This window comes from Saccopteryx bilineata, chromosome 2 (assembly GCF_036850765.1).
Source record: "Saccopteryx bilineata isolate mSacBil1 chromosome 2, mSacBil1_pri_phased_curated, whole genome shotgun sequence".
In the NCBI taxonomy this organism is placed as follows: Eukaryota; Metazoa; Chordata; class Mammalia; order Chiroptera; family Emballonuridae; genus Saccopteryx; species Saccopteryx bilineata.
Genome location: NC_089491.1, coordinates 250,708,451 through 250,728,900, shown reverse-complemented (window position 1 = coordinate 250,728,900; position 20,450 = coordinate 250,708,451). Strand labels below are relative to the sequence as shown.

General features: G+C 55.3%; 2 protein-coding genes and 1 pseudogene across 2 annotated transcripts in view; 1 reads left to right on the top strand and 2 right to left on the bottom strand.

The window, feature by feature from the left end:
* RSPH14 (radial spoke head 14 homolog) overlaps nucleotides 1–20,450 on the bottom strand; it is a 77,548-nt gene that overhangs the window by 22,692 nt on the left and 34,406 nt on the right. The gene's annotated exons all lie outside the window — the stretch shown is intronic.
* The window catches only part of GNAZ (G protein subunit alpha z), a 54,199-nt gene that overhangs the window by 13,305 nt on the left and 20,444 nt on the right, over nucleotides 1–20,450 (top strand). Inside the window, exon 2 of the mRNA XM_066260048.1 lies at nucleotides 11,017–12,184. Coding sequence (XP_066116145.1) covers nucleotides 11,462–12,184 — 723 coding nt within the window. The 5' untranslated portion in view covers nucleotides 11,017–11,461. The remainder of the gene's footprint in view (nucleotides 1–11,016; nucleotides 12,185–20,450) is intronic.
* On the bottom strand, nucleotides 5,137–5,255 carry LOC136327770 (small nucleolar RNA U3; annotated as a pseudogene).

The window sequence follows — 20,450 nt, the reverse complement described above, 5'->3', positions numbered from 1 at the left end:
TTTGCTTGCTCCCTTACTTTGCTGGCCTTTCCGGGGAACTGTGTGTCCAGCATCCACTCCAAGGAGGAGTAACAGATTCATGTTGGATCCTGGGCATGGGTTGATGCACCTCCTGACCAACAGCACTTTCATGGGAGCAAAGGGAGTCTCAAGGGGGACATTGTCAGCTATCAGTTCCCTGGGAAGTCCCTACCAGGGCAGCCATCACTGTGCCACTTCCCTGGGAGCCTTCTCTGAGCCAGACCTAGGTCTTGGGGCAGCATCCCCCTCAGGGGTCCCTGCCCCACCCTCACTCCTCTCCCACCCCTGGATGACTAGCAGCTTCTTGTCATTGTGTCTCCTCCAGTGTCACTTCTCTGGAACTCCCCTCAGCTGTTTAGTCATCCCCCAGCACACATCTCTCCGCCATCTTCTCCCGGCCCTGCTCTTTATCGAAGTGGCCTCACTGACTCCCCAGCCAGAGCGCAAGCGCGCTGATGCACAGACTCTGTTTGTTCTACCCCATGTCCCGCAAGCCCGAAGCAGAGCCTGTACACTGGGCTCCATTCCCAGAGGGCAGGGTGAGGAGCAGACAGGACCCGGGGCTGGACTGACTGACTGCCACTTGGATCCAAGGGTGCAAGGCCTCAGCCTGGGGGCAGATCCCTGCTGCACCCCTAGCTGGGTGATTTAGTGCTGGTGGGAGAAGCAGCAGAGGGCACCCTGATGAACAGGCCAGTGGAACTGAGCAGGAGGGCCCTAGTAGGTTGGGGGTGGGCACTTTCCTGAGAGAAGGGATGGCCCCTTGCTGGAGTAAGGAAGAGCCCTCATCCTACACTCAGTGCTTCTGCCCCAGAAGTCCCAGTGGAGAGGGCCTCTGAACCCAGGGTCCCTGTGTGTACCCCAGGGTCTGGGCAACCACCAGATCCTGTGAGGTGACCTGAGGCCACCACTGTGAGCAGCACCAACCCTCCCCAGGAGGGAGGTAATCCTTTTTTATTTCTCTCAATCCTTCCTTTTTCCTTTTTTTTTTTTTTTTTTGGTATTTTTCTGAAGTTAGAAACGGGGAGGCAGTCAGACAGACTCCTGCATGCGCCCGACCAGGATCCACCCAGCATGCCCACCAGGGGGCGATGCTCCAGAGCCATTCTGTTGCATCCAGAGCCATTCTAGCGCCTGAGGCAGAGGCCACAGAGCTATCCTCAGCGCCTGGGCCAACTTTGCTCCAATGGAGCCTTGGCTGCGGGAGGGGAAGAGAGAGACAGAGAGGAAGGAGAGGGGGAGGGGTGGAGAAGCAGATGCGTGCCTCTCCTGTGTGCCCTGGCCGGGAATCGAACCCGGGACTCCTGCACGCCGGGCTGATGCTCTACCACTGAACCAACCAGCCAGGGCCTCAATCCTTTCCTTGGAGGAGAAAATCCCAGTTTGGTGTCACTGTGGCTCTCACACCCTTTGGCAGGTGCTAATCCCAGTTATTTAACAAAGAGCCAGAGCCAGCCTGGGTGGGGGGCGGGTCTGCAGGCGGTGGTCCCTGGTTCGCAGCCCGGCTGTTTTCTTTACGCTAGCTGAGGTTTTAGGTGACTTCTGTCCATGCTGAGTGATTCTGGTTTTCCACTTAAAGTGGAAATATTAAGTCATTTTTAAAGTACATTTGTTTATGTAAAAACAAGTCAATTTAAAGAAAAACTTCAGGTAAATAACAGCAGGCAGTGAGGTTATGCTGTAGTCACTGATGCTAGGGGTGCTGTGGGCGGGACCTGGTGGGCTGAGCCCTATGGCCCCCAGCCAGGAGTCCTGAGGAAGTCACCCTCTCTCTTCAAACCTGTTTTTAGGTCAGTGAGATCATACCCGTATTCCAGGGACACTATGGTGCTGGTGCAAGGTAACACGTATGCAAGGACAGGTGTGTAACTGCGGGCCTACCCACGCAGGGTGAAGATGCAGGCTGCTCCCTGGCCATGGCTGTGGTGGCACCTTCCTGCCTCTTGGTGGGCCCTGTAGCCTGAGAAGGCTTGCCATAGACTCGGAGAGTGCAGCCAGACTCTCTCCCTGTCCCGATTGTGTCCAGCTTTACTGGGACAGATCCTTTCCGAGCTCCAGCCTGCAGCTGTCCCTAATAGTCCAAGAACATGTGGATATGGCTCCACAAAGAGCCTGGCAGGGCCCTGGGCTGTGACCAGACCATTAGGGTGATGCGTGTGGACAAGACCAGTAGCATGCTTCAGAGGGCCAGGTGGGTGTCTGCTGAGTGCCAGCAGCGTGCCCCATCATGGGGCCGTGGCCCGTGTGCAGGCCAGGTAGTGTACGGAGCTAAAAGGGGAGGGAAGTTAGAATTGGTGGAAGACCCAGGCCAGGCAAAGGACAACAGCTTATTAGAGACCATAAAGGCACCACTGCCACCACAGAGGCCTCTGCAGGGTCCAGGCTGGGCCTTGGGAGACTTAACGAGGGGAATAAACAGGGATCCCATGCGCAAAGGCAGTGGAAACATTTCCTGAACAAGAGGGGAGGGAAACGGATAACCAGTGATGGCCACAGGCAAAGGCTTTTCCAGACCTTTGGTTTCTAAATAGAGCCGTGGGGGACTGACACAGAGCCTACGGTTCTGGTTCTGAAGTGCAGGGACAGGGACCTACTCTTTAGAAGAAGGTAGAAATACTTTGAGTGGGTTTGGGCCTCAGGTGCCAGGGGGAGCTCCTTCTTATCTGCAGGCCACTGTGGCCCAAAGCCAGCAGCAGAGGCGTATGGACCCCACCTTGTCCAGGGACCTCAACAAGTGTCTGCTCCTGCTGGTCCCTGCAAACCGTGAGACGTGGGTCTACTGGGACTAAGGGCAGGGACTTCCCTGCTCTGCCCGAGGAAGGCTGAGCGCACAGATACCCAGGCTGGGCCCCCTTTCCTCCTACTCCAGGTCACCACAGAGGGATTACTGGGTACCAGGGTGGGTCTGGCAGGTGGAAGGGCTGCTGTTGCCAAGGCAGAAGGTGTCTGAGCAAGTGGAGGTGGGGTGGGGAGCATGAGGATAGTACTGCTGAGTCATAGTCCCGCCCAGGCAGGCTGAGGCTCTGCCTCTGAAGGGGGGAGACTCTGCAACTCCGGGGGGGGGGGGGGAGTGAGGAAAGGCCCAGGACCGTAGACAGTGGCCATCCCCACAGTGGGCTGGGTACTCCTCCAGTGGGGGCATCAAGCTGGGCATGTGCATCGTACCTGTTGGCAGACTGGGGCCCATTGGTGCACTGAGTGTGTGGTCTCACTCTGCCTCACTGGCCCTGGCACCTGGGTTGCCCTCTGCCCCTGAGGTCCTTCTCCGCCCTCCTCACAGCTGACTGTCTGAGTGGCCTCTGCTTGGACCTCAGACATGTTTCTCTCACGATTTTGTCTGGGTGCAAGTCTCGCTCCTCAGTGGAACTAAAGCACCTCCCAGGGGAGGGTCGCACCCCCCCCTCCCTATCTTACCCCTTTCAGGGCTCAGTGTTGAGCAGGCTTTCCTTGGGGTAGGAGGAGTCTGGAGAGTGAGGGGCTTGGCTTCTTGTCTCCCTCTCCTTCAAAGGAAGTGGGAACCTGTTCAGGAGGGAGCCCCACCCACCAGGTCTGGGCTTTCTCCAGCCCAGTAATCTGATAAGCCGTCTTCTCTCCTTGGAGACCCTCTGGCTTAGCCTGGCTTGGGTAGCAACACCTTGGGTGACCTTGGCCCCAGGCTCCCGTCCCTGTGGGGGAAGGCCCAGAAGGGGCAGTTCAGAGAGCAGTAGGGGCTGATGCTTTGCCAGCCTTGCTTTGCCCTGGCGGCTATCTTGGCTGTGAGTGAGGGTGACAGTGGACATGGCTATGTCATTGCCAGGCTGAAGGGGCATGCCTGGGGAGAGACATGGCCTGGTGTGGTGGGTGTCCAGGGTGCAGAGCACCAGAGGTGGCAGCACCGTCCTCCACCACCATGTCCTGGCTCAGGGCTGTCACTCAACATCTGTGAAACGAATAGAGACTTGAGAGAGATGTGTTTGGGGAAAGAGGGCACTGTGATGCAAGGGTGGGCCGGGCCTGCCAGGCAGTAAACAGTGACCAGGGTCAGGGGGGCAAGGCAGGGAGGGTCCTGAGGGGGATAGTTGTTGCATGTGCTGAAGTATCTGGCCTTGAGTCTGCAGAAAGTAGAGCAGCTTGCAGCCAAGGGGTCCCTGAGTGGGCTGTAGGTTTGGGGGCAGCCTTTAGGTACACAGGCAAGTGTGTAGGCGACTCAGGGAGACCTGTGAGGAGCCTAGATGGAGTTTTTCAGGAGCCAGTCAAAGGAGTCCCACAGCTGCTGGGGGGCCCCAGCTGGTCTACACATCTGTATTGAGCCCCCCATGGAAACACCTGCTGCTTCCTCCCAGTGTCCCCTCTCCCAGTGGGAGCCCCAGGGATGGCCACGCCCAGGGTGCCCTGAACCCTAATGCCACACCGTCCAGGTGCTGTCCACTGTGCAGCCCACGTGCTCACCTCCCCCAGCCCTTACCCACACTTCTGCCCTCTCACCTGAACAGCTTCGCGCAAGAGCCTCCCCTGCTCTGGAAATGCTGTTCATACATAGGGCAGATCACACTCCTCACTAAAATCCTGGCTGGCTCCCAACATGCCCAAAGAACAAGCCAGAGCCTCACAGTAACCTCCTGCTGTCAGCTCCTCGTTCTCTTGTTCTCAGCACTAGCCGCACCCCCTCCTGTCCTTCGGACTGGCCAGGCACATTCCCACCTCAGGGTCTTTGTACTGCCAGTGCCACTTCCCTGACCTGATCATGGTCACCTGTCACCTGCTAGCGGCTGGCTCACTTTTACAGACCTGCAGCCTTCACACCTGTCCCCAACCTTAAGCTGATCTCAGCACCTTCCCCCATCACTGTTTATTTGCCACCTTTGGCCTGATTCCTGACCTCCTCACCTGCTGAAACTTGGGCCATGGATCTTTGTCTGGTTCAGTCAGCAGTGACCCCCAACCTGCCTCAGGCTCAAATTCCTGGCCTAGGAAGTAACTGGGACAATGGGAAGCTCTCACCAGAGCCTGCTCCTCCTTTTCATGAGTACCTCTGTTCTAGGCATACCACACACAGACACGTGTGTGCATCTGTATACTTGCACACGTGTACATGGGCTGCATACACAGGCACATATCTAAACCAGTGCACACACACGTACACAGCCTGTGTACCAGACACGTACAGATCTGCACACATGCAATCACAGACACACGTGAACACATACAACCACACAGTCACAAACTATAGAAATGATCCCTGAAAGTATAGTCTTACCACACAGTCACAAATGCACACTCAACGCTGGGTTCCTCTAGTTGGCCCTGCCCCTCCTCTCACCCTGTGCCTCTCTCTGTCCAGCAACTCTGACCTCCCTCAGCTCCCTGGCTCATCTCCCCTTCCATACGGGACCTCTGCTTATGCTCCTCTTCTGCCTGCTGCTCTTCCTCAGTGACTTCCAGCCAGCCCTACTGTGGGGTCCTGGATGTTGAGTCCTGCAGACTTGTGAGCAGTTATGAGCCAGGGAACAACATGGTCATCCAGCCCTTTGCCTCTGGGCTAACTTGGGGAGGCCTTCAAGGTCCATTTAGATTCAGAGAGAAGGGAGAGTGGCATTCTCGTGTAAAAGCGAAGAAGCCAAGCCTCCGAGTAAGTGGGACTGTCCTGTGGTCCTCTGTGGAACTTCGCCAGCCCAGCCTCCCACACACAGACCTCCGTCCCCAAGCTGAGCACAGCCCTGTCTCCCCACTGCTGGTTCCATGGACACCAGCACTCACCCCCCGGAATGCGGCTGAGCCCCGCAGAGCTGCAAGGGAAGTCTGTGGGGCCCTCTGTGCATTGGTTCTGGTGATCTGAAGGAAGAGGGTGCCTCCAGCAGAGGGAACCATCTCAAATGTGACTATTGGTGGCTGTCGCATGCAGATGGCAAGACAGCTTAGCTGGATGCATATAGCCGCTGCCTAGCCGTGATTTCCCCTTCTGTGTTGCCCTGTGGCTGCTGGTGTGCACTGATGAAGATCTGATTCCCAGAAGCCCACCCTTGGACGTGAGGTTGTAAAGCATATACTTCCCAAAGCACAAGCCACACCTCCTCAGACAGAGTGGCTTTGGACCCTAGGCTGGATGGGCGAAGTTCGCCCCCCATAAGACTTGGCACCAGGCTGTCCACACTGCGGACCCAGGCGGGTGAAGCCAGAATTGGTCACTGGACTGCCTCTCTTTCTCCCATACCACATAGCCTTCCATCTTTTTTTTTTTAGTAGGTCTCCAACAAAACTTTTTTGGTGGTAAAATACATATAACAAAACTTACTGTTCTGACCATTTTTAAGTGTACAGTCAGTGGTATTAACTACATCACATTGTACAGCTATTACCACAATCCATCTCCAGAACTTTTTTATCTTCCCAGACCAAAACTCTGTCTCCATTAAACAGCTCCCCATCCCCTTTCCCTTGGCACCTACCGTTCTGTTTTCTGCCTCTATAAATTTTATGACTCTAGGGACCTCATATATGTGGAATCATACAGTATTTGTCCTTTTGTGACTGGCATATTTCACTTAACATAATGTCTTCAAGATTCATTCATGTATAGGACAGGTCAGAATTTTGTTCCTTTAATTATTTTTTTTTAATTTATCGATTTTAGAGAATGGGGAGGGAGAGATTATAGTGGGGGGGCGGGAAGCATCAACTCCCATATGTGTCTTGACTAGGCAAGCCCAGGGTTTCAAACTGGCAACCTCAGCATTCCAGGTCGACATTTTATCCACTGCGCCACCACAGGTCAGGCTCCTTTTTCAGGGCTGAGTATTATTTCTTTCTAAGGATGGACCACAGTTTGTTTATCCATTCATCTGTCAGTATATATTTGCGTTGCTCCTGCATCTTAGCTACTGTGAATACAATAATACTGTATAAAAGTCTCTTCAAGAGCCTGATTTCAGTTCCTTTGGGTATATACTCTGAAGTAGAATTGCTGGATCGTATGCTAGTTCTATATTTAATTTTTTAAGGAATCACCATAATGTTTTCCATAGCAAATACGCCATTTTACATTCCCACCAACAGTGCACAAGAGTTCTGACTTCTCCACATCCTTACCAGCGCTAATTTTTTGTTTGTCTTTGTAGCAGCCATCTTATAGGTGTGAGGTGGTATCTCATTGTGGTTTCGATTTGCATTGCCCTAAAGATTAGTGATGTTGAGCATCTTTTCATGTGTTTATTGACCATTTGTATATCTTCTTTGCACATATGTCTTAAGTTCTTTGTCCAGTTTTGAATCAGATTTTTCTTTGTTGCTGAGTTTTAGGAGTTTTCTATGTACTCTAAATATTAATTTCTTCTCAGATATATGATTTACAAACATTTTCTCCCAATCTGTGGGTTGCTTTTTTTTTTTTTTTTTTTGTATTTCTCTGAAGCTGGAAACAGGGAGAGACAGTCAGACAGACTCCCGCATGTGCCCGACCGGGATCCACCCGGCACGCCCACCAGGGGCGATGCTCTGCCCCTCCGGGGCGTCGCTCTGCCACGACCAGAGCCACTCTAGCACCTGGGGCAGAGGCCAAGGAGCCATCCCCAGCGCCCGGGCCATCCTTGCTCCTAAGGAGCCTTGGCTGTGGGAGGGGAAGAGAGAGACAGAGAGGAAGGGAGGGGGGTGGAGAAGCAAATGGGCGCCTCTCCTATGTGCCCTGGCCGGGAATCGAACCCGGTCCCCCGCACGCCAGGCCGACGCTCTACCGCTGAGCCAACCGGCCAGGGCCTGCTTTTTTATCCTGTTGATAGTATCTTTTTTATAAATCGATTGATTTTAGAGAGACAGAGTGAGGAAGGGAGTGGGGGGAGCACTCATTTGTTGTTCCACTTAGTTGTGCATTCATTGGTCACTTCCTGTAGGTGCCCTGACTGGAGATCGAACCTGCAACCTTGCTGTTTCGGGATGACACTCTAAACAAGCTAATAGGCCAGAGCTAAGATTATCTTTTGATGCACAAAATTTTTTTAATTTTTTGAAGTCCAGTTTATCAACTCTTTTCTTTTGTTGTCTGTGTCTTTAATGTCATTTCCAAGAAATCATTGCCAAATCCAATGTCCTGCAGCTTTTGCCCTATGCTTTCTAAGAGTTGTATGGTTTGGGGTCTTACCTTTAAGTCTTTGATCCATTTTAAGTTAATTTTTGTATATGGTGTTGGGTAAGGACCTCACCTCTCTCCTAGTGTGGCGGGAGAGACTGGAGAAAGGGAGGACGTGGTGGAGAGAGGCGAGGCGGTGGGAGGGAAAGGGTGCCCGCTGCTGGGTGTGGCAGCCATGTGTGAGCTGGTCTGTGAAGAACAGGCAGAGTTCCGGTATGGAAACAAAACGAGAGACACTGCTGGCGGGAACAACCCAGGGTGACAGGCAAACCCGCCGGAGAACAGCCTGTGCCAGACTAACCTGGCAGCCCCCGGAGGCCCAACTGCAGGGGAAGGATTTGGGTTGAGATAGATCTGAGGCAGGTCAATTGTGAAACAGCAGACATCTCTATCTATGCAAGTGCAGCTCTGCATGGAGACAAGAGATTGTCCCACATGATACCAGGCCATGTAACTTGCTTGAGCTAGACCATGTTTCAGGAGTGAGGTCACTACAGGGCACCCCAAGGCATGCAGACCTAGCCTCTGGAAGCCTGCTTGTCCCAGGTGACAACGCATAGTTGGAGGAACCTGCTCCCGGATTATCTTTGTCCCTGTTACTGACCAACTGAGGGAGAATTAATCACTTGAGGCCTGTCTGTATTTCACACTTTAAAACACAAAACTGAGAAAATGACAACAGGAGGCTGGCACTGCCTTGGGGAGGGAGGGCCTCAGGTGCCCTGTGCAGTTCTGGTGTGGAGCACAATGTCCCAGGCAGTGGTTGAGGGCTTTGGACTCCTGTGCACACTCAGGGGGCTGCCAGGTCATCAGTAGGGACTGGGGAGTAGCCCTAGGACCTTGCCCGACCCACTCACAGTACAAGGTGGAGAGAGGCAGTGCCAGGTACTACAAGAGACGAGACCTTGTCAATGCCAGGATTTACATTTATAAACCTTTTTTACAAAAGTCACTGAAGAAAATGTAGGCAATATGGTAAAATGCAAAGAAGGAACTAATCCTTGTAGTTCAGTGCTGCTTAGGGAATGACATCCCAGACTTCTGCTTGCACAGCACATGCACACACTGTGCATGTATTATGTACATGTCACCCTGGGACACGTGCTCCACAAGCACCCCCTGCACCGCAGGCTGGGGGTCATCACGGAACTTGAATCCTAAACATAATGACCCACCTGCTTGAGAAGGAGCTGACCGATCATCTGTTTAATCACCACTCCCCCAGCAGAGCTATGTCCAGGGCCTTTCCTAGTAAGTCCCTCATCCACGGGTCCTGGCAGTGGGACTGCCATGAAGCGGTCAAGATCCTCCCCCTCTGTCCATCTGATTCCTTCCCTCCTCCCTCCCTCCCATTGATGCTTAATGTGCACCCTCTGTTCTGTGTGCCCGGCACTGTGATGCTCCAGGCCCTGCTCTCAGCACTCCAGATCCTGTCCTGGGCAGGGTGGCATCAGCACACAGGCCCTGCTTGGTCCCAGGTTACCAAGTTCAGTCACAGAAAGCAGGACAGATGGAATGACTCACAGGTGACAGGGACAGGTGGGTACTGGCTGGCACTTGCTGGATACCAGGCTAGATGCTGGATGCTTTACTTCGCACAGACACCTATGACTGGTAAGGGACAAGCTCTGAGCTGTGGAGTTGTGTGCCCAATTCACCAACTGGTGTGAGACTCTTCACCCTTTAAGTGGTGGAGGTACATGGAGCTTCAACCCAGGGGGAGAGCAGGTGTGAGAAATGCTTACAGGGCCTGTTATAGGGGAAGAGGGAGTGTGAGAGGGGTGAACACTGGTCATAGCAAAATGGGGAAGTTGCAGCAGGTAGTTGGGAAGGGACAGAGGTTGTGGGAAAGACTCAAAAGGTGTTGGTGGATTGGGGTCAGATGCCACTCTGGGATCCCAGTTGGGAGCAGAACCTGAGCTTTGGGGCAGCTCCGGTGGGAGGGCCCTGTTTTAGCTGCCCACAGCTTCTTGGGGGACCCCTGGAAAGAGCTTCCAGGCATCTTGTGTGGCCATTGGAAAGCAGGGTGCTGAGGCTCTGCCTCAGATGTGAGCACAGCTGTTCCTTACTGACCAACAAGGCTGGGTGGAGACATGAAAGACTTGGCCTGGGACGGGGACCTTCTGGGCCCCTGCATTGCCCTGGACATAATATGCCATGCTTTAGACTGCTCCAGCCTGTCCCCCCTTCCACAACTAGCCACCACGCTACACCTCCCAGCCTCTGCTCCTCCTGCTAAGCCTGCCCAGCCTGATTCTCCCTCCATCTCACCCACTAGGAGGGAAGCCATCCTGCTCACCAGAGAACCCCAGCCATAGGCTGTTGTATACCCTGTGGTGACCTCGGCTTCTCTTCCTCTCTCTGCTTCCTGTCTGCTTGCTCCCAGGGCTGGCCAGCCTCCTCCTGGTAAATGCCCTGTCCTGAGAGAGAGCAGGGAAGACCCAGCTCCTGTGGGAGGTGGTAAGAGTGGGGGATACCCAGTTATCCTGGCCTGGATTTCCACCATTCACCAGGGAGGGGCTGAGCCTTATCAATGCCCCAGCAGCTGCAGGAGAGGGCGCGGGGCAGCATTGGAACGGGGCCGCCGTGCTGAATCCTAACCGCCACCAGACAGGGAGACTGAGGTTCAGGGAGGGGTGGGTGCCAGGTCCGGTGAGCAGAGAGGGCCTCCCCCAGTTTGAAGACCCTCTCATGGTATATTGCTGGGCACTCTTTCTTTGAGCACTCGGCTTCACCAAACTGGCTGCAGGGTGTTTGCTATGGTTTGGGCACCAGCTCTGTGGAGCTCCACAAAGAGGAGGATGCTTGAGTCATTGTTCCTCAGGCAGCTTCCTGCTTTCTAGGAGGCTCCATTTCCCACGATGGGAGGAGACTCATGCTGTTCTCTGTGTTGGCAGGTGAAGGGCGGATGCCCAAGGCAGGGGGGCCACAGGGAGCGCCCGCAGCAGCAGCACTGGCGGCAGGCCTCCCAGCCATACTTAACAGCATCGCCACAGCTACTGGACACCAGACGGCAGAGGCCTAGGCAGAGACAAGTGGGCAGAGGTGAGTGGACAGCTTCCTACCATCAGGAGGACAGGAAATGACTGCTGCCCATCAGGCCAGGTGGCAGCCTGGGAAGGGGGAGCGTCACTAGAGGGAGGGATCGGCCTCTAGGAGCGCCATGCCAGCTGCCGAGGAGGCGCTGGGGCAGGGGCTGCAGTGGGGCCTGGCCTCGTCCCACCACCCACACTGAGCGCTCTATCTGCTGGGCACGCCACCTGCTTCTCAGTGTCCCGACCCTCGGGACAGAAGGAGAGGCGCCAGTCCCGTGTTCCTGTCTGGGCCCGCTGCTGCCAGACCATGGGATGTCGGCAAAGCTCGGAAGAGAAAGAGGCGGCACGTCGGTCCCGGCGAATCGACCGCCACCTGCGCTCAGAGAGCCAGCGACAGCGCCGTGAGATCAAGCTGCTCCTGCTGGGCACCAGCAACTCGGGCAAGAGCACCATTGTGAAGCAGATGAAGATCATCCACAGCGGTGGCTTCAACCTGGAGGCTTGCAAGGAGTACAAGCCGCTCATCATCTACAACGCCATCGACTCGCTGACCCGCATCATTCGTGCCCTGGCCGCCCTCAAGATTGATTTCCACAACCCCGACCGCGCCTACGATGCAGTGCAGCTCTTTGCGCTGACAGGCCCCGCCGAGAGCAAGGGCGAGATCACTCCTGAGCTGCTGGGCGTCATGCGGCGACTGTGGGCCGACCCTGGGGCGCAGGCCTGCTTCGGCCGCTCCAGCGAGTACCATCTGGAGGACAATGCGGCCTACTACCTGAATGACCTGGAGCGCATTGCAGCGCCCGACTACATCCCCACCGTCGAGGACATCCTGCGCTCCCGGGACATGACCACGGGCATCGTGGAGAACAAGTTCACCTTCAAGGAGCTCACCTTCAAGATGGTGGATGTGGGTGGGCAGAGGTCAGAGCGCAAAAAGTGGATTCACTGCTTCGAGGGTGTCACAGCCATCATCTTCTGCGTGGAACTTAGTGGCTACGACCTGAAGCTCTACGAGGACAACCAGACGGTGAGTGGCCAGGCTTTTCCTGCTTGTCCTGCTGCCTCTGGCTCCTGGGAAGCAGGTGGGCTTCTGGGTGCATCAAAGGGTGGGGTGGGAAAGGCTGCTGTCAGAAGGGGGCTGGGGCGGCGCCAGTAAGGTATGTGTCTAAGTATGGAGCACAGCAGGTGCCACAGGCATGCAGCGCCTCAGGGTCACACCCACTGTCAGGATGTCTCCCACAGAGGGCAGCTCTTGGTGGCTGCCCCAGCCTGGGGAACCACACTTCTGACTTCAGTGCCCTAGCAGGCCCTAGAGCTCCAACAACCTCCAAGTGACCACTACACTCCAGGACTCCAATGTGCAGGGACACCCCCTTGGTTATGCTGACCCTTATTCAGCTTCACATAGCACTGCCCTCATAGCACTTGGAGGCCCTAGAGGCCCTGGCGATGTGAAGAGCCCACTCTCTGCTGAGCAGATCCTGCCCCTTGGAAACCAAGAGTATATTGCTCAGAGTGCGGAAGAGCAGCCCTCGGCCACGTGGGGGTCAGAGAAGATTTTGGGGGGGAGGGGCTGAGAGTGGGCTTTACTGCAGGCGAGATTGGCATGCAGTCAGGTACACGGAGTAACTCTAGAAGCTAGGAGGGAGACTGGAGTCTCTGCCGGGCAAGAGAGGATGAGGCCCGGGCCAGGCACCCAGTTGTGGGTCCAGGCGGCAGCTCAGTAAGTGCATGAAGCACCCACCAGTCCTGGGCCTTATGCTGGGTCCCGGGACAGCAACTGTGGCCCACAGTCCCCTGTAGACCCTGACAGCCTGTTAACGACAGGGTTAAGAACTGTTTCTGAGGTTTAATCCTCAGGGGTTGGCAGGTAAGGGATTCTTTCAGGCCCCCAGCCCAGGCTGAGAACCACTGTATGTGGAGGGCCCCAGAAGTGGATAGTGCACAGAGGTGTTAAGGGGCAACCCAGGCCCAGTGCTAACCCAGCAGGGGCTTGCAGGGAGCTACTACTGGGCAGTGGGGCAGCCAGGTTGCTGGTAAGGACAGGTGAGCGCTTGTAGAAGGCCCAGTGCAGGAGATGCCACAGCTCCCTGGCTCACAGGAATGGCAGTGGTAAAGGCCTCAAAGCTGGACGAGGGATAGGCTTGGCCAAGGTCCCAGCCATCCTTCCTGCAGCAGAGAGGCTTTGTGCCAGGTGGGAACACTGAGCAGAGACTCAGAATTTTCCCTCAATAGGCCTTTGATCCTGGGTGGGGGACATGGATGCAAGCAGGGTCAAATATAGGTCAACTATAAATGGTGTGGGTCCATGGGTGCCAGGGACTCGGGGAGGCGGCAGCTGGCAGGAATCCAAGGGAAGGAGTGATGATGCTCATGGAGGCCCACCATGCCAGTAAACAGATGTCAGCCTTGAAGGTCCAGGGGACGAGAGCCTTAGCAAGGAAGGGGCTTGCTCCTTCACCTGGTTTTTTTAAGGCAGGTAGCTTTATTATGGGGATTCAGCCAGGCAGTCCTAATTGGGCGTACAGCCTTGAGGAAGTCTGTGGACAGCTGTAGGCTGTGACCACTGTGCTGGGCACCTGAGTGTTTTTCTGGTGTGAGGGTCTCCAGCTTTCATCTGGTTTGCATGGAAAACCAGCCTCTTGGAGAAGGGGAAGCAGCTACAGGCAGCCGTGGAGACAGGAGGCCAGGTTTTCCTCAATTCTGCTCTGTGCATCTGGGGTTCTCCCAGGTGGTGACGATGGTAGCAGCCTGAGCCAAGGATGCAGTCCACAAGGACAGGCCCGCAGGCTCCCAGCACTGTGTGGTCTTAGAGGTGCCAGCTACCCTTGCTCTTCAGCCTGCCCTTATTCTAACAGCATGTGTGGTTCTAGGCAGGGGCAGCGTCCCAGCGGATGGGCAGGGTCAGGCTCCTGGATGAGGCATTGCTGTGGTTCGAGTGCTCGGGGCTGGCCAGCCTGTGAGGCTGTGAGGCAGAGCAGAGTGCCCAGCCTTGGCCGTGGGACACTACCAGGGCAGGTCTGCCAGCCATACAGATTCTGGTGGCCGGCTCTCTGGGCTTTTATCTTTTTCTCTTTGTCCTGAGGCTGGTGATAGCCTGTCCTCTGAGGCCTTCTGGTCTCATCACCCTAGTGCCTGCACGCCCCTCTAATTTTAATATCCTTTTAATTACTTTTATATATCTTCCATATTTTTACATTTCTATATATCTAATTACTATAACCTTATATTACTACAACACACTCCATCACAGTCATTCATTACTGGGTGGGTCCAGCACATGTGCGAGCAAGTGACTGCACAGCCAGGCTGGGCGGACGACTGGGTGGACAGGCAGCCCAGGGGGCCTCATACCTCTAGCCTTCTCTCGGCCCTGTCCCTATGGGAAACCCTGGCTGAGGATGCTGGCTGCTGGCCTGGCTGTGGGGTTCTCTGTGAAGCCAGTCTTGCCTCCGGGAGGCAGCCAGGCTCTGGACCATCCAGGGCATTTCCTAAAGGGAGGGGCTGGCAGCCAGGCCTGCGCCCCGCCTTCCGCTACCACCCTGGCTGCGCAGGCCTGGGGAGGTGGTTGTTCACCAGAAAAGGAAATTCTTGACGAGAAACTCAAGCAAGCGAGGCTGGAAATTCACTGGATTCCAAGTGGTTCTGACCTTTCATGCTCTACCAGCAATATCTCAGGATGGAAAACAAACAGGCTGCTGAAGAAAGACAATACCCTCCACAATTGTTCCTGCTGCCGGCTGTCCACTGAGGTGGGCTGGCCGCCCAGGGGAGAGCCGGGCCGGGCCGGGCGCAAGGAGAGCCTGCCCCTCCCAGTGTCTGCAGGCAGCTCCTGTCACCGCTGCTGGCACACCTCTTCTGTGCCCCTGCCTTCCTCCTGCCTGCTGTAGGACTGGCACAGGGCTGCTACCCCTGCCTACTCCTGTTGGAGGGCCCTGAACTGTTCTCCCTGGGCCCCAGCAAAGGCAAGGAAGCCAAGAACAGGCCATGCTGATTTTTGCAAAAACCAAAGGAGGCTGGGGGCCCGGTGCCAGGCTCTGGACATGGAGCTCAGAGCTCTTTTCCCTGACTCGGCTCCAACGCCTTGTCTTCCCCTGACAGAGGGCTGGCAGAGCCCCCGCCCCCACGCCTAGCAGAGGAGCCACAGCCCCCTACCCGCCTGCTGGCATTTGCGTCAGCACGTTGCCAAGGGTAACATCAGGCTCTCTGGGCTCCTGGGCATGGAGGGCTGCAACAAGTATAGGGCAGCACCTTGGCAGGGGGCAGCAGGTTCTGGAGCATTTGCAGACCATGGCAACAATCCATGCCCAGCCTTAACAATGATTCCCAGCTGTCAATCCAGAAGGGTTTCACAGGTCATCCCCCATTCTGTCCTCACAGGCACCCAGGGGCTCCAAAGGTAATGGGCCTCCACTATTCCTACATGGGGCTACCCTAGGCATTGTGGGAGCCCAGAACACAGCCCAGAGATGCGTCACCTGACTGATCATGTAGGATGACAGCTGTGCCTAGTGTCCCTATCATGGGTGGGGTACAGGTGAGGGCACCCAGGCTTAGGACAGGTTATAGGCACAGGCCTATAGTTTGTGGCAGCCATGAGTCCTCTCTACACCACATCTGCCTAGGGAAAGCCAGGCCACCCTGCCCTGGCCTTCCCTCTGTCAGAGTGCCACTTCCTGGCGTCTCAGCCTTCCTTCTTTGCCTGTCCCAATGTCTTTTCCAGGAGTAAAGAAAGACAGTGGTTTTAAATTTGCAAACTCAGCCATGGCCTCACTTGAGCACGGAGACTACCCTCCCCAGCCTGACTGTTCCAGAGACCATGCACCTGGGGTCAGCCACAGGCTCCTCACTAGCCTGCCAGTGGTCACACGGCTCTGCCTCCTCCTCTTTAGTGCCCTGACAGGTGGGACCCCAGTACCCTGCTGAGGATCCAGGAAAGCAGGAAAATGGGGGCTACTTACTGTCCAACCTTAGAACCCTGCAGATCTGCTAATGGACTGTGTGATCACTTAATAGTGGTGGGAACCTTTAGAAGAGACAGATTAAAAGGCCTAGCTGTAAAGTGTCAAAGTGTTCCCATGTGAAAACCCACAGGAGCTCCCTCACTGCCCATTTCCTGGAGAAGCTGTTGGTGTTCCCAGCCCTGTGGCACCTGTCATGCACCTGCTGTGTACCTGCTCTGCAGGTGCACAGCCCTGTCTGGGGGCCAGACACCAAGGTGGGCCCAACTACCCCAGAGGCTCAGGAGCTGGTGGGAGGGGCACACATACCCAGTGCAGTCACAGTGTCATTTCTACAAACCCTCATGCTGTCTGGGACACCGTCCCCTCCTTCAGGACCCAGCAGGTAGCAGTTCCCAGAGGTATCCCATCCTTGGCTTTCATGCAGGAGCAACTGGGGCCACAAGTGATCTGGGCCACAGCAAGGCTCACTGTGGGAGGCCTGGTTGACATGTGTCAAGGGGAGTCCCTTGGGAGACAGGTGGGACACAGGATATGCCTTTTAGGGAGTTAAGTTCTATAGGTGGAGATTTCTACACAGCCAGACTCCAGATCAGGGGGTCAGGGGGTCACCTCTCCCAGCCCTGGCCAATGGCCCCTCCTTGTCCGGGTCCTAAGCTCTTCCCCACCCCTACACAGGTTACAGCCCCCTGGTCCTCCCACCTTGTACAGTGTGTGCTGTGGGCACAGGCCTGGTACACAGCAGTGCTCAGCAGACTGGGCAGCACAGCAGACTGTGGACGAGGCGAGAGGCAGGCAGGCTTGGAAAGAGCCAGAGTTCTGGTCCCTGCTTCTGGGTGTGCAGTTGCTGAGTCACTCAGCCCTTCTGGGGACACCCTCTAGGTGCCAGGCTTTAATGGGAGAATGCATGTGAGTGTATCGCTGAGGAGGGGGCTGCTCGAGCCTTCCTACAAACAATTTACCACTGTGCTTTGTCATTCGACCTGAAAAGGGAGCTTGTTTTTATGCTTTAAAAATGGCATATCATGAGATGGCACATTGAGGTGACACATGGCACTGTGGTGAGATGGGCTTTCACCTGTTGATAACAGAGCTGGTTCTGTTTGTCCAGAGGTGATTATAAAAGGAAATGGCCAGATGTAATGAACCCCAGCTTAGAGTTAGAAGGAACCTGGCATATCCATTAGTGTCCTAACCAGCCAGTTTTGCAGGTGAAGAAACTGAGGACCACAGAAGAACCATCACATCCTGGGGCTGAGTCTGGCTCGCAGAGAGGCCCTGGCACTTCTCCCCAGGGATCCAGGGATCCCGTGGAACTATAGAATTCTGTGCCCTGTGGTTACAAGGTGCTCCAGGGAGGGCCTTGGTATATGGACTGGCTTCCACCACTTCGGGCTGGGGACCGTCCCCAAGGAATCAGGGTAGGGGGATGCCATGTGACCAGCCTCCCTATGAACTGAGTACAGGGAAGTCACCTTGGCTCAGGAGACTTGAATGGCCAGCAGGGTTGTCACTGTCCACTGCCCTCACCCCATCAGTAGCATGTCCCCACTCTGACTCCTGCTCCTGACCTGGTCAAGGACTTAGATCCAGAAATCCTGCCATGTGGACTTGGGACAATGCCAGACAGATGTTCCATTGACCTGCCTGGAGGCCACTAGCCTTCACCCACCAGGCCCTGGTCTCCTTGAGCAGTTCCTTCCAATCTCATGATATGCTAGGACCACATGCAATTTGTCTGCAACCTCCACAAATCATGGTAACCCTGGGACATTGTGACCTCTTAGACCAGAGCAGGAGGTGGGGCTCAGCCAATAGGGGGGTCTGGGTTCCCTCAGAGTGGACAGCCCCAGGTGCAGATTTGAGAGGCTCTGCAGAGGCAAAGGCAACGAAAGAGTCAGGCCCTCAGCAGGGCATGACAGCACCTCCCTCAGAAGGTGCAGGGCTCAGCTGGCTATGTGCTCTCCTCAGCTGGTGTGCCCCAGAAGCTTGGACCAGCTCTTTGTCTCTGTAGCCCATTACCCCTCAGCATTGGAGAGGCATGGCCAGCTGCTGGGGATGGAGCTGCACTCACAGCTGGATTGCTGAGGCGCTACCAGCACTTGTCAACAGTCCCACCTCTATGAGGGCTCCTCAGGTTCTGGCCTTATCCAAGGTCCTTTGCTCTGTTGCCCGGCCCTTATCTGGTCCCTAAAGTGGCTAAGGTTATCTGGTTGTCACCTCAGTGGATCTTTTGTCTGAGCCATGTCCCCACTCAATGAATGGCTAGCAGTGATGGGAATCTGCTCCCTAGGGCCCTGGGCTTCATAAAGTTTGAGTGGGGTGATGGCTCCAGCCCATGATGGGCAGGGATGAGGTGGAGAGAGAACGGAAAAGGCAACAGCCAGCAGTGGCCCCTCCCCTCCAGCACAGCCTGGCACCTATTTTCAGCCCTTAGCATTTGCCAGCTGACATTTCAGATTCTTGGACGGAGAGCTCCTTCACTCTGCTCCCAGGGAGACACACGGCCATCGAGACCTCTGTTGGTAGCAGTTTCCTCTGTTCCACTGCCCCTATCACATTGGGGCTTCTGAGAACTCCCATTTCCTGTCTGCCTTTGTGCTCAGGTCCTTGCCCCAAGTAGGCCCTCCATCAGATGTCAGCATAATGAAAAGGACGAGGCAGGACCCTCCTGTTCAGTATGTCCCACCCCTCTACCCCCACTCCACACTGCGTCGTGGGGCTTTTCATTTATCCCCAGCTGTCATCCTTCTCCTCCTCCTCCTTGTGGACCCAGCTCAGCCATTGAGCACATCGTCCACCCCTCCATAATGTTCAGATGCCGTCCCCATCACTGCAGCTCTTCCACCAGCAGCTTTTCCATCATGACAGACTTCACCATGTGCCTTGGCAGAATCTGCATGGGCTGTTCACAGTGTTCCCAGATCTCTGAGACTGGTGGCGTGCCCAAAACAGGCAGCCGACCATCCAGGGTTCTGGTGGTAGCTTCTTGCCCTAGCTTGGTGCTGATAAGCCAGTGTGGGTAGAGCAGGCCCCGCCTAAAGAGGAGGGTGCTGCCTGACCTGTGGTGGCGCAGTGGATAAAGTGTCGACCTGGAAATGCTGAGGTCGCCGGTTCAAAACCCTGGGCTTGCCTGGTCCAGGCACATATGGGAGTTGATGCTTCCAGCTCCTCCCCCCTTCTCTTTCTCTGTCTCTCTCTCTCCCTCTCTCTCTCCTCTCTAAAAATGAATAAATAAATTTAAAAAAAAATTTTAAAGAGGAGGGTGCTAAGACCGGGGTTAGTGGGGCAGAGCCACCCTCTCAGCACACCAGTCCATTAAAGGATGAAGCTGGGTGCTACCAGCTCACAAGTGCCAATTGTTCAACTTTTAGGGATCTGTGGGCCATTTGACATGTTGGTAGCTTAAAATCAGCCAGGTGAGAGTAATTGCAGCACAGAAGTCGGCAGATGCTTCAAACCAGCCTCCTCCCAATGGGTTATTAAACATTCACCAGCCTACCACATCCAGTAACTCTCAACCTGGCCCACTGGGCCAACCCAGGTCAAGTTCAGTTATCAGTGAATTACATGGTTTACTGTCCGCGTCTTTCTGAAGAGCCCGGCAGTGTCCCTGTTTTCCAGCCTCCTGTGAGACTCCTCAGTGATTCCCTATTCTAGCCCTGTGACTGCACGTGTTATTTCTGTTCACATTCATCCCGTTGAGAACTGTAATTTGCCAAAGTGGCCCCCTGCTTGACCGCCCCCTCCCCTTACTTCCCGCTCTCCCCAGGCAGATTTACAAGAATCCTCTTGCACAGAGAAGCAGACCCGGAGCTGGGTGGTTTTGCTTTCTCTGTCAGCCCGTTTACAGACTCACATGAGACCATCTGCCTAAGCTGTGGCCCGTCCTGTGTTTTCCATCTGGGAGAGAAAAGCCTGTACTACTCATTCAGGAAGCATTCCTTACACACCTAGTATATGTAGCAAATCACCGTCTAGGGACAGAGACAAGTGTCCCTTCCTCCCTCAGGTCAGATGGGGACGGCATCAAGCAGACCTGGAGGGTGGAGTGGCTTCCCAGCACCCACTTCTGAGCTTGCCGTGGCTGTCCTCAAGGCCCCCAGTGAAGCAGCTGTCTGGGTCCAGAAAAGCTAGGAAGCCCTCTTCTGACCCAGAGATCAACTTGCAGGAGAGAAGGAGGCCCAGACATCAGGAGCAGGGCTTGGGCAGATTGCCGTGAAGGTGGGGTGGTAATCTGGACTTGATCTGGAACTTGCGGAATGCAGCCTGGGCACTGAGGACTGTGGGGGCAGCCAGCAAAGGTGGCACCAGGGGCTGTTTGAGGGCATG